Consider the following 16,597-nt stretch of genomic DNA (forward strand, 5'->3'; position numbering starts at 1 on the left):
TATTAAATAAAACAAACAAATATGTGTGAGTCGTGCTTTTATTGATAGTAGGTATTGACATAATATGCTGGTTCAAACATCGATACAGACATCTAATGCGTTGTGATACTATTTGTGGCAGAAGATTAAAATCTATCTAATGGTATGAAGTTTGTATGACAACGATTTTGCATAAAGCGTGCGGAAATACACAATTCTTATCATACTGTCACATTTATAATTATTGTTGTTCTAACACATAAAAAATATTAATATTAAGTAATTAGTTCTTCTAAACAAACGACTAAAATATATTTGTACATGTTTTATGCTCGTCAATACAATGTAAAACTTATAAGTAAGAGCTTCAGCACATAAAAATTAAGAGGCTGTTTTAGCCAGGCCTTTGTAATTTTATTACTGCTGAAACCTTGTTAACCCATGTAGCAACTTAAATAGGCTTTGTGAGTCAAAAGTTTTCGAGAGTCCAAGTGTAAAGCATAATGTTTCTCATAAATCATGCCTCTAGACGTCACGTAGCATCGTAGCCAAATGGAAGGCTTGCCAAAAAAAAACAAACAAACAAAAGTGAATCCAAATATCCCTTGGTCACGCCATCACGCGTGAACGGATTTCACTATTTTTTTTTATGAGTTTGTTATTGTCAGGAGAAGGTTCTTAAGATAGAAAAAATTAAAAAAATTGAAGGGGTAATAGGGTAGGGGTAGGAGTGGGGTAGGGTAGGGGTAGGGAAGGGGTAGGGGTAGTGGTAGGGTAGGATTAGGATAGGTGTAGGGTAAGGATAAGGTAGAGGTAGGGTAGAGGTAGGATAGGGTAGGGTAAGGCAGGGTAGGGTAGGGGTAGTTGAAAGTTTACATCGAGTTTCACGCGGATGAAGTCTTGGCCGTCCGCGGCTAGTGATTGAGACAATTGAGAGCCTTGAAACCTGCTATATCCCAAAGCCATGATAATCCAAAAATTACTATGGATTTATCATGACCTGTCAAACATTAAACTTTTTTAAAATGACAAAGATCTGACCATTATAGGCTCTTAGTATCTACTGCAATAAAATATGGCAACACAATCTGAATATTATATACTCTACTACTAGTGAGTTAAAATTTTGTTGTGAAAAGTGTTTTTTATTTCCAAATTCAAATTACATTTATTTGCCTGTATAACTATAGGATTTTAAATAACGAAAGCTTACACGTGTTCAGACATTTTCAAAGACAAGGCGCACTGTTCTACACATTTTAATTGTACAGTGCTGTTTTAAATTCAGAAAACACATCACATCAATACATTTAGATAAAATAAATGTACTGGAATAAAATATGTGCATTTTATTTCTTGTATATAAAGAGCCTTAACTATGTGTCTACTGTATGGAAAACGAGGGATTCTGATTCGGTGGTAACGACCACCTACTTACATATACAAGCTTAAAAGCTATCGCTTAATATCTAGTTCTATGCATCTCCCGCGTAGATACAATATATAGACGGAACTTTTGCAGCGCGCTACGATTATTTTTTTTAAAGTAGTTAAATATAAATTATAATATATATTTTATATATATATAATTATATATATATACAACAGTATTAGGCAAATTAAATTCCCGTTCGAATTTTTTTCGAGTTGGGGGACATTAATTATATTATTAATATATCAATTGCTGTACTTTTGAGCCGATTTAGCTGATTTTGGTTTTGACATTTTTGTTGTACTCCAGGGGAGGTAAAAGTAGTGGCATGGTAGAGATAGGGTAGGGTATTTACGGTAGAGTAAGGGTATTGTAGGCGTATGGTAGGGATAGGGAGAGAGTAAGGATAGAGTATCGTAGGGGTAGGCTATTGTTAATCTTAAATTTTGATCCATCTACCATCAATCTCTGTTATTATATATTATATTATTAATTCTCATAAAGCAAAACAATTAGGTAGCTAGTAATTAATAAATAAACCAATACGAGTATACCTACTTAATAAGCCTTATCTATTTTAAATTACACTGGATATATTCGTAGGCGACGGATTGAATCGCAGATACAAATATAAAGTCCTAAATGTGCTATATTTTCTGAACAACATAGATTAAGTATTTAGATATTGTAACTACGTTAATATTATGTCAATTTATTAATAACACAAATAGCAGATCAAATAAAGTTATAAGCAGTGACAGAATTCACATGTGTTAGTTCATACACTATAATAACCTTTATTTTAAGGTAATGTATATGATAGACATCAAATATAAATAATTAAATATATTACAGGTGTCATACACACAATTTTTTTTTATTTTGCATTGTTACACAATTCTTTACACTGAAACATGCACCTACCTATAATAATAATTATTTCCACGTGATATTTTAGTTCTTAATATTTAATAAACATTTATTAGTATAAAATTTGAAAGGTAGGTACATTCTCACATCAATTAAGTGTAAATGGTAATTAACACCTATACATACATTCACATTTAAAATCAATTGAATAAATTATCTACAACATTAATATCCTGAGTAAGAATAACTTATATTGAAAAATATTACAGAACTAAAAGCTTGTGTACGTACGTCACTCATAAGACGACTTTCTGTCATACTATTATTCTATATGATTTAATTAAAATGATAAAAAAGCGACTGCGTAATAGTTTTTAAAATGTGATTGTGCCTGTGAAGTTATATATTCAAAATTATTTTCGACAATGAAGAGTTGATTTTGAAAACAAACATGTTTGTAAATGAAGTAATCAATGACTCCTTAATATTAGAAATAACATGTTAGATAAAGATTTTTTTCTCGAGCAAATTCACACGAGTATTTGAAACCTGACTAACCACTAATGCAAGCAGTGGGAAGCGATATCTTTGAATTTTACAATTTTTTTCTTAATAAACTATCTCCCTTAACTAGTATCCAAAGGAATCATTTAAACAGACCTTCAGATATGTACTCCTCCTCGATCTGTCCTTTATAGCTACGCCATATGCCGCATCCACTCTCAATATGTAATACCTATTCATATAATGAATTCTGGCTTAATAAAACGAAACTTGTTAATATTATCGAAATCTTTCTATAGCTCAATAAACGTATTATTAATTCATAGATGTCGTGTCACACTGCTCTCAGTTTTCCTAATCATATACGAAGAATTGGCCGGATCTTTTATAGGTTTTAGGTAGCGACTTGTCGCATGCATTCTAACTCTATAGATAAGAGCTATAGAACTATCTATTGCTTGGAAATAATGTGCGATGCTATTAATTATAACTTAATTTAGGCAACCGTCTTATATTAACAAATCAATTAACCATACAAGGATGATGTTTACAGCTAAAATATATTTTAGAACAACAAAAAATATTAATATTATCAACTATATCTTACCACATACTAAATTGTACAAAGCCTCTATTAATATATATATTATGTTAATATTCACAAAATGTTTATTTCTAAACATATAAAAATATAGATTACAAATGTGATTCAGCGAATATTTTGCTGCTTATAGGCATTAAGGTGAACGCGGCATTTTATTTCATTTCTATAAATATCATCTAAGTAAGACACGCTAAAATGCACTGTAACGATAGTAACTACAGATATTACACAAACTATACATCTATCACTTACTCCATTTATTTCCTTATATACAAGTTACTTTCCTATCTTTCCATGTACCAATACTACGGTGTAACACCTAGTAAATAGGTGTCGTTTACTAAATATGTGCTGCTAACATAATTTTATTTTTTAGTATGTTAATACGTTTAATATTAAAACATAGCATCACATAGTTTATTACATTTAAAAACAACATCAAGACATTTATTAATTAGGCACACCAAAAGTGTTAATAAACGATAACATTGAAGTAACTACACATAAACATACATCTATGAAAAATATGGTACTAACTTAAGGCTAGTTTTTGAAGTGCTCGACACTAAAGTCTTAAAACACTATTACTTAACCAGCATTACTGCTATATTATGAGATTAATTCTCCTCCATTTGAACAATTATAATAAATACATAATTAAAAACACGCATTCACAGACTGTCCGAATTTCGTTTGTCACGTTTATGCGATTTAATAGCGTCCATTTCACAAGTACTTAGAAAGATATCGTCAGCAAAATGATCATTGAAATCTCACCTTAAGAAAGAATTTCAAAATCGACACCCTCGCCTCAATTGACATTATCATCAAATAGATGATTAAGGAAATTCAATAAAGATAGAATTTCACGTAGATTCAACATTCGAAATCAAAAGAATCAATTATCGTTACTTTAGGACATTTTGTGTGTCTTGATTTACAAGTCTGCAGGAGAGGCGAGATCGAATCTAGATCGTCGCCTGTCCCGAGACACGGAGAGCTGCCCTGAGGATGATCTCTGTAAAGAGGATGATCGTGGTCTGGAGTTATCCGATTTGGATTTCTTCACTTTACTTCCGCCCGATGCTGGTTGTTTTCCTTTTAATGATGATACTGATATTACTACATCCGTCGAAACGCCGTCATGTTCTGAAAGTAAAAAGGGATTACATATGTTTATAATTAGTATCGTTAGTACTGAATGGATATTTTGGTGAAACTTGTTTTTTTAGAAATTGAACCTAACTAGTTCGATTTATCGCCTCCGAAAATGATGATGTGCAGGGGCACACCAAACATCATAATAATACGTTTTCCCTGTATTCAGATTAAATACTTAGGTAATAATAGGTAATATTCTCTCCGCTCCGATAGATAGATAGGTATTATCATTTTAATGTAATTTAAGAATGTATGATAATGATAATACTTACCTACACGTCGAATAACTTCACCAGCATTGTTCAAGAAAAACTTAGGCTTGCCATCCTTAACTGATTCCTGAAAGAAGAATATTTCATGCAATCTTATTAACATGAATAGGTATATCTAAAAATATTCATTATTAACCCATTTCGCATTTTTTTCGCTCCATCGCCCGCTGAGTTATTTTGAGCCTTCTTATAAGGCCCATGGTCAGCGACCCTAGTCTCGGATCCGTAGGTCATCACTGGCAACACGCATTGTTCGAAGACTTTCATCTTCAAGCACTGAGGACTTTCCGACGAAAAGATGTTGCGGACTTTCCCGAAAGCTGCCCAGCCTAGCTGGATTCGGCGATTCACCTCTTTCTCGAAATTGGACCTACCTAACTAGATTGTGTGTCGTAGATATATAAATACTGGGTGGAGCAGTGCATGAGCATTAGTCATGATCTTCGTCTTGCTCATGTGCATTTTTAGACCCAAACGTTTATATTAAAAAATATATTAGTCAAGAGAAATACCTTTGATTTACTAGATTTGGAAGCAGAGTCAGTGCTTCCGCGCCACCACAGTCACTGAAGCTGACAAAAGCCCCGCCCGGACTCTTTAGCGGGGGAGGCATCGGCGTCAGCTTCGGGCTCAGGCTTCGGTGTTCCAGCGCCAGATGTTGAAGCACCCCTGTGTGTAAATAAAACATTATTTGTATCACTCACATCAATTAGAGTAGAAGGTAAGTTTTACTCGTTTATCTCCCGCAAGTAAATGTTTGTGTGTTGTCAAAAAAAATCATTTATTATTGAATAGTGATCGTGAAAACTAAAATCAATCTTGAATTAATAATAGGCGTAATAAGGCCATTGCAGGGATTTAGTTGCCTATCTAACACACCATGCCTATTAAAAAAGTAATGCCATGAAATAATTTCTCTTCTATAATAAAGTAGTAATGGTGAACTCTACCGCGTGGACTCTACTTTCACAATTTCTAAGTATTTTTCTTTATTATTTTGATATCAAAATATATGTTGTATATTTTTTTTAAACAATTATACAATTTAAACATTTGGATACTGAAATATTTATTAAATTTAATACATTTGGATACTATAATTGAGGGCATATCATGCTGCCGCGGGAGATCACTGCTCGTACATACAAATCAGCATGAATATGTTCAGCTTAATAGGACATTGAAATGTTGAAATTTAAGGACCAAATACTGCATTTTTTAGAGGACGTAATTTTATTTTTGGGACATGTGTGTTTTATTTACATGTCCATGCAAGCAAAACAATTACTTTCAAATTATGACTGTCCAATTTTTTGTAAGACGCATAGTTTCCGAGATATTGCGAAAAAAGTGTTTTCACCCCATTTTTCAAGTGGCGACCGAGGGACAAGGGTGGCGACCCCACAAACTTGAAGTTAAGCCCCAAAAATAAAATTGCATCCTCTAAAAAGTGCAAAGCTCATGTAACATTTTAATGAACTATAAGAGCTTTATGTTCTGTGGCTGTCACGCACCGCTAACTTTTTGTTGTTCACGTGAGCAATTTAGGTACCTACTGCATATGCTAAGGAAGGAGTCTTAAGCAACTCATCGTGTTTTCGTTTGAGATAATATTTGTAATTATACTTACGTCATATCTACTCGTACAGTGTTGGTATTTTGCTGATTGCGCATTGCAAGCGTCGACACCATGGGTGGTCGCTGCGGTTTGTTTGATAATAACCGCTCGATGTCCGCCATCACCGTGTGAGTAAGTTGGGGCACAATCTGTGATCAATGTTAAAATAAATTAGCCATTTGGTAAGCTACTTCATGTTATGGAACGACAGTCTGCGATTTACATACCTCATTTTATGAAGACTGAAAAATTGTCTCTTACCATTGTTAGTACATCAGTCAATTATGCAGTTTGAAGCGTGGTTTTGGAAGGTAACTAAGGATATAGACCCTTGGAACCAACTATCTTCTAAAGCCAACACAGTTAAACTCTACAATTGGCTATGAGGTGGTTTAGGAATGTAACTAAGGATATAGACCCTTGGAACCTACTATCTTCTAAAGCCAACACAGTAAAACTCTACAATTGGCTATGAGGTGGTTTAGGAATGTAGCTAAGGATCTAGATTCTTAGAACCTGCTATCTTCTAAAGCCACCAAAGTCCAAGCTCCACAATTGGCTACCGTAATTACCTGCGAGCATATATTGGCAAACAAACCTTCTTAAAATCCATACTAATATTATAAATGTGAAAGAGTGTGTGTAGGAGTATAGTAGATATGAAAGGAGTAGGGTATGAGTGGGGTAGGGTAGGAGTAGGGTAGGGTAGGTAGGAATAGGGAAGAAGTGCATATAAGTCAAAGCGAAGCTTGCCCAGATCCGCTAGTAAGGTATGAATGGCTATCGTAGTCTGTCAGTCTTTACAGTAATGGACTTACCTGTAAAGCATGTATATTTTCTTTGAATTGCTCAACACTTGTAGCTCCAAGTAACAGGCAATTGACCGATTCATTCTTGAGACACCAGGCCACAGCTAATTGACTCATGGTGCAATCTAAAAAAATAAATAACTCTTCTATCATTATTTTTTTTTCAAGATTTTTTGCCATATCGTTTTAAATATGACCAATATTCCAGTTCCGGAAAAGACGACAGGAGTGGGTACGACAATAGTCCGGCGGGTGGGGATCGAACTACCACCTCTTGGTGATGAGTCCGGACCTATTACCACTGAGCTATTGAGGCTAATTGTGCATTAAAGCAACAGTATAAGAATGTGCGTAAAGATTTAGGAAAATAGAAACACGAAATGTCGGTCGTAATCCAGGGGCATAGCTACCGCCGTATCAGCCGTATCAATGATATGTTAAATACGTGTGAAAGCTAAAATTAGTAAAATGTAATCCACAATCTACTTTGGTTAGAAGAAACTTTATGAATTCCTTTATATTTATAGGTACTTCAAACACTGTTCACACACACTCGCTGTTCTCTCTCACTCTCACACACTTTCTGTTTTAAGAAATCTTCATATGGGCCCAAAAAATTCTGATGGTCCCCTTCAAGGCACGCTACGCCCCTGTCGTGAGCCTCTGTAAATATTGTTTAATTATAAATAATTAAAATTATAAAATAGCTTACTCAGTGTATTAGCAAGATTGGACAGATCACGTAACTTATCTCCATAAGTACGAGGTTCTTCCCCAGTTACCTGATCCTTGCTGCCTGATATTCGCAACTGGTAAAAATAGAAATTTAAAAATATTAAAATATAAACTTAAACAGGTGCACATTAAAAAATATATTTTCATATGTGCTTTTAAATTCTGAACTAGGTACAAATAACAATTTATTTGAACAATGCTCTTAACATTTTGAATTCAAATAAATGATTTACCATTTCCATAACGTAAGAATGCTTAAGATCCTTGGAGAACCTTGGACATTGTAATCGTAGTGCAAATTTTATTTTTAATTTTTTCAGTGTGGTTAGTTGTGCCGATTGGTTACGGAACGACCTATTCTTGCCACCATTCCACGAGGGCATGATTTGTATTGCTACTAAAATAAGTTAAATTGAGTCTCTTTTTATATTATTTCTCAATAAAAAAGACTAAGCTATAGTTAGGGTACGTTGAGTATAGCTTAGCAATCGGAATATTGATCGTACCATTTACGAATTTAGTTGACCTAGCGTAGTGCCGGCTTCAATATTCAGTTTCCTACTCGTATGTCTTAGAAAAGTGTTCCGTACAAACCTCGCTCACGTCCGGTACAGCAAGATCCTCCTCACACCAGCTAAATGTACTATACTTCCTGTTGAACCTGGATTTTGCAAAGAGTCCAGTGATTTCTTCACGACCCAGGCCTTTGTCTGTCGTGATCGCGGACCAAGCCATCATCCCTGGGATCAGACACATGACGCCTATGAACAAGTAGAATCACAGATAATACGACACACGCTCGTACCTCCTGCCAGAGGCCATTCGAGCTCGTCTATCTACAATTTTACTACAGTTCTGTGATTCAATTGTTGTTCACTAAGTATACATAGTAAATATAAAAAAAAGTTCTTTACAATAAATGATATACATTGTTATATATAATAGTGAGATATTTGTGTTCGATTGAACTAATAGATTGTGTATTAAACCGTCAATTTTGTTAAAAATTGGATATTATTGTGTTTGTAACTTTGAACGACATTTAACATAAAAACATACAACATAAAAAGCCGTATCAACTTAAAAGCTTGTGAAAAAAGTTCTAATTTTAAAATTTCTGGGAATATATTTTTTTCAATAGCCAATATTCTTAATTTTGTCTAAAGTACTATGTAGAACTGATTTTCAGTCCAATAATATGGCTATGCTCACTTAAACGGGTGCACTGTATAAACATCTAAAGAACTTAGTACAACATTTCAAAACATATAAAGCACGAATAATTCGGCAGGAGGTTAAAGCGTGTCCCAAACAGCAAGTAGAATTACCAGAAGTCATAATTTAGATTGGTTTTTAACTTCTTTAGTTGACTCTTCGTGCTAGTTGGGGTAGGGACATCTAATTAAACATGCATCTAATTGAACACTCAGACCAATTATTGTATAGGACCTGCCTCGCTAGACGTTACTTTTCTGTCAAAGTATATGATCAACGATCTAATGTGATTATAAAAACTGTCTATATAGAATCGATGTTAAATAGTTGTAATCGTGTTCGTCGGTTAAAGAGCTCAGTAAAAATACCTTTTATGTAATTGAATTATGTAAAAAACGGGCAGAAACTTCTAATTTAGTATAAAATATATACCAAATCTAAGCTCGTTTTCATCAGAAAATGACAGACAATTTCGTTCGTGACTATGAGTGCGATACAGGTCCTTCTATAATTGGTCTGAGAATTGTACAATATGTATAAATTTTGTACTTACCAACACCAATTTTGTGATATAACTCCGGCATGTATAGTTCAGGTTTTTCTCTACAGAACATGTGGTATTCTGTTTGTTCAACTATTGGTGTAATGCAGTTGAACTGTCTACAGTTTGTGTACGCGTCCATAATCTAGATAACAACGATCCAATATTGGTCTAAGATCCGGCATTAGAAATATATACTCTCATATATAATTCATTAGTGCTATGAAATAAATGATAGATGGTGTTCACAGTGAACCCAGCACCGGCCGCAATTTAACTAGGCAACTAGGTCAATGTAAATATTTTCTGTCATTAATTTCTTATCCCAATTTAATAACAGATGAGGGTAAATATTTCTTATGCCGGATCTTGTACTATATTACTATCTAGATGTAGTGACTAATAAATTCATTTTGTTACCCGCGACTTCGTCCGCGTGCAAATCATTGGAAACTTTCAACCCCTATTTCACCCCCTTCTATTTATATTTCAAAAAAATATTCCGACGAATATATATACTAATAATATAATAATCCTCCTTTTTTTAAGTCGGTTAAAAAAGGAGGAGTGTATCAATTCGTCGGAATACTTTTTTTTTTTTTTTTTAAAGTTATAAATTAAATACCTAATCTTTATTTAAGAAGCATACCATTTCGTAAATCTTTGAAGTACCTACTATGTTTGTGGTACATCATATATACATGGTACATCACATATACATAAATTATTTTTGTTTTACATTTTACAGGTTAATTAATAATAAATTATCATCTACTGCTAAACTTGTAAAGCTTACATCAAGTTATATAGTATTTTTATTACACGGGCTATGATCTTGTATTCGTTTTGTAATTTAACTATAATAGACCAAGAGCGTGCGATAGCCAGACAGACCTATTATGAAGAGTGAAAGTAAGAATTAACCTACCTTAAATAATTATGTTGTTTGGAAGGTAACTTGTTTCAGCCGTCTAAGTATAAACCGTATTCTAGAATATTTTCCGCGGCACATTTATTTTGAGAAATCACCAATCACCACTTATTTAACTTTACGGCAAGCAATATACCGAGCCTTGGAAAAATACTTAAGGGTCTCTAGGTTGCCACGAAGCTAACGGTATGGCGACTAGAGACACGATTTGTCATAATATCCTGCATGTAATGTTGATAAGTTTTCGTTTTATACGATCCAATATATATAATTGGCATCCATACTTACCGTTACCGACAGGCAAAAGAAAAGAAGGTAAAGAAGATGAAGAGATTAAGAGACAAAGATGAAGAGAGGAAGAAAGTAATTCTGGCTACGAAATATAAGGGAGTGTGGACTGTGTGTAAATATATTAGGAGAACTTTTCCGCCTAGTCATGAACAATAAGAAGTTTAGCGAGCTAGGATCTTCAGTAATGGAAAGGCACTTTTAGAACAAGACTTGAAGGTAGGAATGTGGTGAACTTATTCGATCGTCAACTCTAGGATTGGCAACCACCATTTTCTAATTTCAATTCCAGAATTTGGTCTACCTCAGACGCGTACAGTATTTTGTTATTTTCACTAATTATACCTATCATTCAATTTCATCAACTCAACATCATTTTAGAACCTTTTTATCACACTAATATTAAAAAATGCGAAAGTTTGTGTGAAGTGTGTGTTTGTTTGTGTAAGTGTGTATGTTTGTTCTTCCTTTGCGCTGCGTCTACTGAAGCAATTTGGATTTTACTATGGATTGACACATACGCTCCACGCGAATAAAGTCGCGGGCGTCCGCTAGTTTTATTCCATTGTATATAACATCTCGTATGGCATTGCTCTTACCACCACGGCGATAGGAGCATGCGCTGACAAACTGTCAGCCTTAGTCAAAATCAGGTATGTGTGGCAATCGCAGGCTCCCATTCTATAAGATTATTAAGGATATGGGCGAGCGGATACGTTACGATAAATGTCCTTAACTGCCAATCATTGGTGTGAAACGAACCCGTCCGCGCGACGTTGTTCTGATTCGATCATTTCTTTTGTAGGTCACTACCATAACAAAGAACCCAACAAACTCTATAGCTATTCGAACGACGCACATCCAAAAGTATGATTGCATGCTAAATATGTTTACATTTTTTTACATCTATTATATTATCTTTATGCTTTGAACCTATTGCTGTTTATCTATATCTATACTAATGTAAAATGTAGAACCGTTTATCAGGCTTAAAGTATATGTATATGTATGTTTACTACTCTCTGCAGCTCTAAAATAACTCTGGAATTAAGAAATGTATGCCTGGCGAACTCCGCGTTTTAGCATAGACGTACAAGTTAATACGTACGACGTATAGGGTTAATACAGCAAAGTAGGTGCAAAACTAAAAAAGGTTGGTATTAACATTACTTATAGGTACCTACAAATAAAATGTAGCGTCTGATTTATTCACAATTTATTGACATATAGCCCCTTCATCCGCGTGTAAATCCTGACAGTCCTTAAAAACTCTTTCCTTGAATTACTCTATCGATTGTCGACAACCGTTAAAATCCGCTGCGTTGGATAAAAAAATTAAGCGGCGCGAAGATACTAGTTCTATATGTTTTTTTTCACAAACGTTAAAAACTAATTTATCAGTATTATTTTCTGTACATGGGAAACAAAAACGCAAATCAATTACTAAAAAAAATCGTTGTTTGTTTGTCGAAATGCTGACTCGAGTTTTTGCTGGGAAAAGAGAGTCTTAGGTTACTGCAATACTTCACCGTTGTCAACAAATATACTTCTGAGTAACGAACGTTTATAAGAAGCATTGAATTACATACCTAAGTCAGGTAGTAACCCGGATCAAACCACAATAGATTTATGGTAATAACTTTGATTTCTAACCGACTTTAACAAAAGGAAGAGGTTTCTCAATTCGACCGTATATATTTTTTTATGTGTTTTCGCGCATAATGATTATTATGATTATGATTATCATTCGTCGTTTATGATTTAATTCTGATGATGATTTTTTTGTTAGAAAGGAGATATTCCGAGGGTGGTACCATAATAAGGAAATCAGGATTTGATCAGGGATCCTGGAAAAATCAAGGGGATCTATTGAAAATTGTAGATGTGGCCAATGCGTTTCTTAATTTTTTCATAAAGCATTTTAAAGCACTATAACTTAATGAAGGTCTGGAGTCAACCTGATGATGGAGCCGAAACACTGACGAGGAAACACGTCAACAGCTTACAGCAGTTACCTTGTGCTTGGGTTTGATTAATTTGTATTGGTGAGAACTTTACATCAAGATGGGTTGTGAGTGTCATTCGGGTTCTGGTGATGGAGACGAAGGAAACTCAAGGGAACTCATCAACGGTTTACAGTAGCTACCTAGTGATTGGGCTTGATTATTTTGTCTTAATGAGAACTTTTCACCCAGATGGGTTGTGAATTTAAAAAGGGTCTGATGATGAAGACAAAGGACAGATAAGGGAACTCTTCAAGGGCTTACAGTAGCTACCTTGTGATTGGGCTTGATTATTTTGTCTGAATGAGAACTTTTCACCCAGATGGGTTGTGACTGTTCTAAAGGGTCTGATGATGAAGACAAAGGACAGATAAGGGAACTCTTCAATGGTTTGCAATAACTACCTTGTGATTGGAAAAAAAGAACATATGAAAACTTTAAGAACCTACTTTTTTATAATGAAACATAGCTAGCGATTATCCACTTTGTCCACGGAAAGGAAAAAAAATATGATGTTTTAAAAGCATATTTTCACTATATAAAAGTTATACTTGAGGAGCATTATAATCGTATTAAAAGATCTAAAATTAAAAACTATAATTTTTTTTTAATTTTTTTCATTACGTCATACGGACACAGTAAACATCAATTGATCCATTTATACATTTATTTCAAATGTATAAACGGCTCTCTTAGGTTTAAGTGAAAAAGTAGGTTCGCTTACCTCGGAAGGGGACCAACGTGCCGTGCCCCAATACATAACCCATCCTTGATTGATCACGAACGTCATAGCTCGCACCAATTCTAAAATACAAAACATATTATAATAGGCTAGCTTTGACACTTTTTTTTTAATCTTAAATTGTTCATTATAGTTCAACTAGATTGAAAAAAAAATATTAATTTTTTTCAAGACGTGATTACATGAAAATTTTAATTTTCAAATATTTTTTAGACAATTCGAGTCAAAATGCCTGTGGGACATGATGATCTATATTTCAACTGTTTTATGTGGTCACGTTAACATTACTAACGGAGCGTTTGACAAAAATATTAGTTAACAGTTTTTAGTTTGACGTGTAGTACACAAAGTAACATTGTGACGTCAAAAAACGGACGACAGCGTTTTTGAGGTTTGGAAAATTAAAAATACATGATTTTTAAATTAAGTTTTCTAAGAAATCCTTAACTTTTATTAATTAATATCGATATATTTCGGACACGAAATTAATATTGTTTAAATTAAATTTATTATGAGCCAACTACCATAACAGACATTTGGGACTTCGTCCACGTCAAAGTCCTAGCCGCGGTGAAATGATTCGGTGAATTTTTTTGGCACTGCAACTCCAACGCCCAAGGGTCTCCACGGCAATAGGTACAAATATGTAACTCTCAGTCAGAGAGGCATACTTGTGCCATTTACCGGTTTCATCTATTTCTGCTGGTTGATATATTTTATGATTGATGCTTTTTTATTGATGTATTGATATAAGAGTAATCATACAGAAACATACCTTCCATGGGACAAACAGGATCAATTTTATGCAAAAGCACAACATCTATATAATCAACTTGAAGTCGTTGCATTGATGCCTTCACACTTTCTATGACATGTTTCCTAGATAAGCCCCTTTCATCTGACCTGTTAGCATGAGGACCTGTTAGCCTAGTAAATGGAGATAAAATATTAGATTCTATAAAAGCCAAAAGCATTATTTTTGTATTAATGAAGCCTCAAGGGAATCGCACAAAGCAAAAAGCGAAGAAATCATTTCGCTGAGCATGAGTCCTTGATATCATGTAAAATGCATCGCTGTAGCTTTAAGCAAAGGCCAATACCACGGAATCATAAGAGGCTAAGTTCTAACCATAATTTTTGTTCTAACAAAAGTGTCTTGTAATAGGACATTTTCACAGTTTTCACACCACACTGTATCACAGAAAACATTTAGGTTATGGCCTTTGCTTACACCAAGAATATAGTAAAATTAAATTTTTACTTTCCTTTGTTAATGTGAGAAATCATTAAATAATAAAAAAGTATCACTATATATTAAAATTTAAACTATAGTCGTTTTGTTTTTTTTTGTTATTAATCTCGGCAGTGCTTGAATTAAAAAAATATTAAACCCATTTTCAAACTACGTGAACTAATAAACTAAGTAATTTTATGAAATGACCTAGTGTAGCCTATGTGTTAATCCGGGGTATCTATCTTTATTTAAAACTTCAGCCAAATCGGTTCAGTAGAAACAGTAACAGACATCCATACAAACTTTAGCGTTTATGATGTTAGTAGGAAGTAAGATTAATGAAATTTTTTAATGTAAGTTATTGATGGTAATTTTCATTTCATTTGAACTGTATATAAATTAAGAAATCCTCTTGAATTTTTTATCTTTATGATTTGAGAATGATATGAACAAATGTAAAATTACTTTTACATGCGCATTAGTCAGTTAGCTATGATTTATATAAAATTGCTAAAAGTAATTAAAATCCTACTTAAAAAAACAATTATACGCACTTGGTACTCCAGTAAATTTTGGTTGTAATAATTATACTGGTTCGTCTCACATTTCTTTTCTTTAGTATTTTCCCTAGCTCCGCCTCTCCTCGGGCTACAAAAATTAATATTTATAAAGTTCATATTAAGTTTTTAATACTATATGCATTGCCAAGGTAATTCGGAGATAAGTTTATTATTTATGTATTTACCACAATGAGCTTCAGATAAATCAAACAAGTTGATGCCATTTTCCAAGGCTGTCATGATGATGTCTTCAGCGCAATCTTCATTTAACATCGTCCACAATCCCAAGCCAATGTTAGGTACTCTAAGACCAGACTTGCCCAAATTCTTGTACCGCAAACCAGGTGTAACTGACGACGGCATGCTAGCATGGTTGCCCATGTATGCCGACATGTTGTGCTTAGATGACATATTTATGTCACCGGCTGAAAATATATATCCGATACACTTGTTTGTTCTCTTATCAGTTTCATTAATTTGGAATACTTTACTTAACTTAAATATAATAATTTTTCATGATACAGAGTATTATGAAAAATTATTATATTTAAGGTTGTATTGTTAAGGTACCTACTATCAATAAATTAATATATTTAAGATAGATAAAGTCAAAGGATAAAAACTATGTAACAGTAGCACTTACACTGTAGTAACGCACTAAACAATATAAATTTTGGTGGGTAGAATTAAAAATTGTTTGTTTCGAGCTGATTGTTAAAATACGTACCTAGTAAGATTTATTTAAAATTGTTTCTCTCTAAGTAAATGTGAAAGAAATAAAGATTATTTGATCATAAAAGTGACAATATTTATAATTTAGACCAGTTAACATAAGTATTACAATTATGTTAACTGGTCTAAATTATAAATATAGAATTCATCAATTATAAAGATTCTTTGATCATAAAGCAGACCAAATATTTTTCGTATATTGCTGGGTCTTATTATGATGATTGAACCGTTACAATATCCAAATAATAATATAAATTTTAGACTGGTTTAATTTCAAATTGACAATCAAGATATGGGTAAGTACGAATACATTATAATAAAATGCACCATTACAACAAAAACACACATTTCAAAAAATACTTTGCGT

The 16,597-nt window shown here is 33.5% G+C and overlaps 1 protein-coding gene across 6 annotated transcripts in view; it reads right to left on the reverse strand.

Annotated features, from left to right (window-relative positions):
* Positions 1-20: 20 nt before the first annotated feature.
* Positions 21-16,597, reverse strand: part of LOC112057664 (voltage-gated potassium channel subunit beta-2) — a 49,844-nt gene continuing 33,267 nt past the window's right edge. For 3 of the 6 annotated variants that reach the window (XM_024098155.2, XM_024098159.2, XM_052890563.1), the window contains 12 exons: positions 15,684-15,923; positions 15,493-15,586; positions 14,480-14,631; positions 13,687-13,766; positions 9,753-9,885; positions 8,579-8,745; positions 7,962-8,058; positions 7,259-7,374; positions 6,453-6,589; positions 5,335-5,491; positions 4,823-4,889; positions 21-4,538 (listed from right to left, as the gene is read on the reverse strand). In XM_024098155.2, the coding sequence (XP_023953923.1) occupies positions 5,386-5,491; positions 6,453-6,589; positions 7,259-7,374; positions 7,962-8,058; positions 8,579-8,745; positions 9,753-9,885; positions 13,687-13,766; positions 14,480-14,631; positions 15,493-15,586; positions 15,684-15,923 (1,322 nt within the window). In that variant the 3' untranslated portion in view covers positions 21-4,538; positions 4,823-4,889; positions 5,335-5,385. The remainder of the gene's footprint in view (positions 4,539-4,822; positions 4,890-5,334; positions 5,492-6,452; positions 6,590-7,258; positions 7,375-7,961; positions 8,059-8,578; positions 8,746-9,752; positions 9,886-13,686; positions 13,767-14,479; positions 14,632-15,492; positions 15,587-15,683; positions 15,924-16,597) is intronic. The other 3 variants (XM_024098158.2, XM_024098157.2, XM_024098156.2) reach the window with 3 other exon arrangements.

This window comes from Bicyclus anynana, chromosome Z, assembly GCF_947172395.1.
Source record: "Bicyclus anynana chromosome Z, ilBicAnyn1.1, whole genome shotgun sequence".
In the NCBI taxonomy this organism is placed as follows: domain Eukaryota; kingdom Metazoa; phylum Arthropoda; class Insecta; order Lepidoptera; family Nymphalidae; genus Bicyclus; species Bicyclus anynana.